Consider the following 6,193-nt stretch of genomic DNA (forward strand, 5'->3'; position numbering starts at 1 on the left):
GGCTGAAAACAGTCTTTTTCCTAGCCTCGAGACAAAATGTAACGCGAAAATGTGCTGAATACATGGTTTTACTTAAAGTGAACATATTGTCTCAAGTGGAACGGTGGCTTTTTTGCAATCGAATTCGGAAGCCGGCGTTTAGCGGTGGATCCTAGCGTATCGCGTAGTCTGGTTGAAAGTTGTAGAATAAAAAAAAACGCCGGTTTTAGATTAAGGACAGTACGTTGGAAAGCAGAATGCTCGTTACATGATATTGTGCCAAAAGGTAACAGGGACGGTTAAGTTTTACGGGAATCTGGTGAGGTAGATAGTTCCTAATTGATGTGTAACCGGGACTCGAAGAATGCGTGTGGAACAAATGTGAACATCACAATTGATTGCAAAGAATAGGAACGATATTTAGCATTGGTTTGAAATCGGTAGAAAAGCCACACCGGAAGCGGCAGAACAGATCGTCTGCAAACAAAGAAAAGAAACATACTTACCAAAGCATCAAAATGTGGCACGAAGCGCGCAAACAGGAAAAGAAGATCCGTGGCATGCTGGTCGATTATCGGAAGCGGGCCGAACGAAGGCAGGACTTTTACGAGCGTATTGTATGTATGGCGTGGAACCGGTTCCGACCCTCTTTTCGTTGACCTTGTACTGATTGAATTTCCATTTTCCTTTTTTCCATTTGGTGTTGCTGTTGCACCGGGGCACCATCATCGGACCATCGGGGAATGCAGAAAGCCGACCCGACACAGTTCCTTCAAGTGCATGGACGCAAAGGCAAAATACACCTGGATGCCAGCGTCGCGACAGCTGCCGAGAATCCTGCAATCATGCAAGTGATATTCAATGCGACAGGGAGCGATGGTTCTCCCTGGGATCTTTCTACTGTTTTCTTGTACCGCATTTCCTGGCCCTTTCATGTTCCTCATACACTTCGTTTTTCCACCCGCGGAATCACACACCCATCCGGTTCCTGGGACGCGCCTCAGTGCAAAATGCAATACATTTCCTGTTTACCTTGTTCCCCTGCGTAATCGCGTAATTGCAACGTAATTGTCCCTGGAACAGAGACATATTTTGTAGCAAACGCTTATCCTATTCCTTTGAAATGAATCCTTGTTAGATGGGATGCTGAACATGCGTCTAAGAAAAAAAAAACAGATGGTACTACAAGGGGCGGTTTGTTTTATGTCCGACTTTGTGCTTCGTTCGTCGTTCGCAGGATGCCATGGCAGGGCCAGAAGGATAATCTGATCGATCGGTTTGATGTGCGTGCGCATCTAGACTATATACCGCCGGTGCCACGCACCAATCCGGAACAGCCCGACCAGCAAGAGGATGATGCGGACGAACGTGCGATGAATTATGAGCGATACCGGGTGTTGGCACAGAACGAATTTCTCGGTGGGTAACTATGAATCCAAAAGAATGAATCCAGAAAACGCCACATTCATTACATCCAAATGCGTTTCTTGTTCTGGGGATTGAGCAATATTAAAACTGTTTGTCTTGTAGGTATTGTTGAAGAAAAGTATCTTCATCAGCTGTATCTCGAGGAACAGTTCGGAGTGAATGCACAGATCGAGGCGGAAACGAAAGCGGCAGCCGCTGCAGCAAAAAAGAAATCTTCCGCCGGTGCAGCCATTGGTTACACGTACGAGGAAACGGAAACGGTCCCGGGTGGCCCAGGATCGAGCATCGGTGGCATCGGAACGGCAAGCGTACCGTTCGTGCAGTCCATAACAGCGATCGAGAAGGCGTCGGAATCGTCAGCTCCGTTGGCTAGCTCGAGTGGACCCGTAGCGGCACGGTTTGATGAGTGCATGAAGGATGATTCGGACTCGGACTTGGATATGGATGTGTCGATTGATATAAACAAAATAGGCACTAATCAAGCGCATGAGCTGAATGCATGCGGGCGACAGTACGGTATGAAGAGCAATGATTTCTACTCGTTTCTAACGAAGGATGCCGACGAAGCGGACGCACTGCGGATGGCCCGTGAGGAGGAGCAGGAGAAAATTATGTTCAGTGGGCGTAAGAGTCGCCGAGAGCGACGGGCTCAACGCGAACGGAAGGTTGCTGGACGCCCGTTAAGCCCCCCGAGCTATGCGGCCAAAGAGGAGCTGGTGCCGCGCACATTTGTCGAAGCGAACGATAGCTCGCGGTCTCCTTCGCCGGTGAATTCGGGCAAGATAACGTACATTACCTCGTTCGGTGGGGAAGAAGAGCTGCAGCCGCATGGGAAGATTTCGTTCGGGTTTACGCGTGAAATGAGCACGCTGGGTGGAATTGCTGGCACGTCCAAGGCGGCTCGATTGCGTGCGGGAGCTGCCGGTGCGGAAGCGAGTGGCACGTTGAGCTACGCGGACAAGGTGAAACAGAATTTGGAGAAGTTGAAAACACAACAAACGAAAGAGAGTGATCGTAAGCCCCCGGTACAGTATCAACGATCGGCGGCCAGCGGGGGACGGGGTAGAAGTAGTAGAAGTAGCAGCAGAAGCAGCAGTCGCAGCCGAGGCAGAAGCCGACGGCGTCGAAGAAGCTCCAGCAGTAGCCGAAGTCGTAGTCGAAGTCGGAATCGTAGTCGTAGTAGAAGTCGAAGGCGCTTGAGAAGCACCGCCGCTGGTAGAAGCCGATCGCGATCCAGGAGCGGAGGGCGTGGTACAGCTCGGTCTACTTATTCACGGTACCGGAGGCGCTCGAAATCACGTTCGCGCTCGCGATCAAGGTCTCGATCGCGCACCCGTTCGAAAGCATCTCGCTGGAGTCCGAGACGAAGGTATCCGGTTGGGCAATCATCATCAACCCGACGCAAAAACACACCGTCCCGATCTTCCTCTTCTTCTTCATCATCTACCTCATCGTCGCGATCACGCTCCCGAACGCCAGTCCGTCGTTCCCAAGCATCGCGAGCCAAACGAAGATCGGGCCCAGAATCAGACAGCGATTCGTCCCGTAAAGCCAAAAAACTAATACCGATTACACCGATTACTACGATAGTTACACAGGAAAAGCCATCGCTTGTTGTGCCACCGTCACTGCTAGGATCACTTCCGCCACCACCACCTCCTCCGCTTCCGGTAGCTGTTGAAAGTTCGGTGGACGAAAAGAAACCCATTCCGGCACTGGCGTTGATTGAACCGGAACCGGAAGTGCCTATTAAACGGTACTACGGGCGAAGAAGGGGCGACGAAAGCTCGAGCGATGAAGCGAGCACCTCTGGGGAGGATACGAATGGTGACGATCGTAAACCAACAATCGTACCGGCACTGCAAGTTACGGATGCTACCAGAGCAGATGATACGGTTGGCAAGGAAAGCGTCATTAAGTGAGTGTAACGTGTAGCGTATTCGTTCATTTTGTTTGCCATGTTGCACATCTTTTATTATTGACCTTCAAGTTTCGCTTACTCTAACAACCAATTCATTATCCTTCTTCAGATCCACCTTCGATACGACGGTGCAGATTAAGCAGGAAAAACCGGACCCGGTCGAACAATCCGTTGTAGCGCCGACCGGTGCTGGCGGTGGTAGCACATCGTTAAGGTTTGGTAAAACGGTCTCTGGTGGCACCAGCGCTCCCGAATCCAAAGTCAGTAAGAATAACTCAAATCGATACCGCAATAATCCGAATCGTTCCGAATACCACCACCAAAACTGCCTTCCGCCTGCCTCCACCAGATGCGTGCGTGCGTGTGTGTGTGATTGTTTTTTTTTTTTGGCGGCGTATCGTATGGCGTTGTCTGGCTAGAGTGAAAGAGGGGGAATCGTCGGATATGCGCATGCCTTGATGGCTCTGGAATGTATCCCGTAGCGTTGTAAAAGTGTCAGGTTCATTTGTTGATTAGTAGATGTATTTTGCGAAACATTTTTGAACTGTTGGTTTATCCCCTCCTTATTACTTCTACATAGTCTTCCTTTTCGAAGCTTAATGGGTCGTTTAAGTACACAGGCAAAATCCTTGTTGATGATCGGTAGTCCAGCTGACATTTCGGTCTTAACCTTCCCTGTATTAGACCGAACACTTAGGCATAAAGCTATAAAACAGCATGGTTTAGTCATGATTTCAACAAAGTCCGGACGTTTTGTGAAGTCGTGCCGACACTTTCTGTGGAATGGTTAAATCTCCTTAAAGCATGAGATATGTTTTAAGTCCTGGTCGATGTATATATTTTTTTTAACCTCATGATCGTCGATCCTAATCGAAAATTCTATTTGAAATCCCTTTCATCCTGTTATATAGTATATTATATATATACTATTATATTATATTTCTTATCATATAAGAATTATTCCTTGCCGAAATAGCAATTAAGCTGATGTAGATCTAGGTTATGAGCTAGTGGCTGTTTATTATCCATTTTAGGTGCTAAACCTCTAAAAAGGGCTTTTCTCATCATCCGTTGTTCAAGTAGTGAAAAGTGGTATATCATGCATTCCATCACACATGAAACCTCATGTCCACCTCATACACACAAGATATACTTACACACACACACACACACATTCACATACACTCACACAAATACACATTTACACAATTTCCCATCACCCACACCAGATTATATCATTTCATCGCATAACCCATTTCGCCACTCGATTATACAGTGGCCGTTTAACTATTCTATCGTTTTGTTTTCTTTCTCCACACGAATGCGTTGCAAAAATTCGCGCTCTCTAACCATTATAGGTCGGTACGGGGGTTAGTACCGCTGGTAGCATCGCTGGTCTTACATCGAAGTCGGTTAACCCTCGCGATCGCCTGAAGCGCAAAATGCAGATCCTGCTGAACAAACAATGTGAGTTCGTATCAAGAGCAGCAGATTACATCGTTTGCGTCTTCCCCGGAGATAGCAATCGCTGGACGTACGTGCATACTTGTGCCTACTTTATAATCATGGGAATATGTGCCTTTTCTCCCTGCAGACAAAGCGGACAAGAAGGCTGAAATCGAGAAAGTGGAGCGACAGATTCAGCAGCAGCAGGAACGTGACGATGAGATGCGCGAACTGGCACTGAAGCTGAGGCGTCGGCAACGTGAGCTGCGTCACAAGTACGGTACACCGGAGAGCGAACATAGCAAATCGCACAGCTCACAGGAAGAACGCAGCTCGGACGAGGGCGAAGATGCGGGCAGCAAGCCGCAACAGCCGCAGCCAAAGCAACGATTTGACCAGCCACCCGGCGAGGATGGTTCCACATCACCACGAAGACTCCCATTATTAGTTCCTCCCTTAACGTCGGTTCCTCCACCGAAGATGGCATTGCATTCCCGGCCTCCACCATCATTACCGGCTGGTGGCGGTGGTCCGCCTATGGGTTCCGGTGGTTACAGGAACAGTGTCGTCATCGAGCGAAAGCCGGTACTGCGCAGTGCTTCTAATTTCGGCACACAATCGGGCGACCATGCTGGCCCTGGTTCGTACGGTGGCGACATTAGTGGACGGTTGAGGCGTCGCGACTCTCCGGCACAGAGCGTTAGTAGCACATCGACATCGAGAGGGTACGGTGGTGCGGCTGGCGGGATGTCTCCCTCGATGAATCTACGCCGCGGTGGTGCAGGTGCAACGTCGACCGGTAGTAGGTTTGACGATCGCAATCGTAGAAGATCGCCACCAGCATCGCGATATGACCGAACACGATCGAAATCAAGGGATCGTTTGGCATCGCGCGATACGGGACAAAATCCGGGCGGCAGTGGTAGAGGCCGTCGAACGGATTACGGCCGTACGAGGGGAGATTACGACCGCTATCAGGGTGGTTACGGTGGCAGCGGACAGGGACAGCAGTCGGGTTACGGTGGTGGAAGTCGCTACCGTGGCCGAAGATCACGCTCCGGATCGCGCGTACGTCGATCACGATCCTCGGAGCGGCCAACGACCCGAGGGAATGGGGGTAGCAGCGGGTCCGGGAATGTAGCTTCCACCCGGCAGTCGAATCGTTCGCCGAAACCGCTGAAGAAGTTGGTAGACTACTGACATCAAGCTTTCCACTATTTTGCAAACCTCCTAAGGTTTGTTATTATTTCTTTACTTGTTGCCATTTATTTTCTGTTCCTATTGCTTACAAATCTCGTAACGTCTTACCTCAGCATTACCGTACGGATGATTGGTGCGTCAAACTAGAAGACGGTCTGTTTTTGCCGGTTTTTATCAAGTTCTGAAACGATACTGCCATCGCTTTGCCTCTAGAATAAT

At 49.5% G+C, this 6,193-nt stretch overlaps 1 protein-coding gene across 1 annotated transcript; it reads left to right on the plus strand.

Annotated features, from left to right (window-relative positions):
- The first annotated feature begins 497 nt into the window (after positions 1-497).
- LOC128719450 (CLK4-associating serine/arginine rich protein) lies at positions 498-5,974 on the plus strand. The gene is made up of 7 exons (XM_053813074.1): positions 498-596; positions 729-826; positions 1,217-1,398; positions 1,510-3,325; positions 3,438-3,588; positions 4,687-4,795; positions 4,923-5,974. The coding sequence occupies exons 1-7, from the start codon at positions 498-500 to the stop codon at positions 5,972-5,974; spliced, it is 3,507 nt and encodes a 1,168-aa protein (XP_053669049.1).
- Positions 5,975-6,193: the final 219 nt, after the last annotated feature.

This window comes from Anopheles marshallii, chromosome 2, assembly GCF_943734725.1.
Source record: "Anopheles marshallii chromosome 2, idAnoMarsDA_429_01, whole genome shotgun sequence".
NCBI lineage: Eukaryota > Metazoa > Arthropoda > Insecta > Diptera > Culicidae > Anopheles > Anopheles marshallii.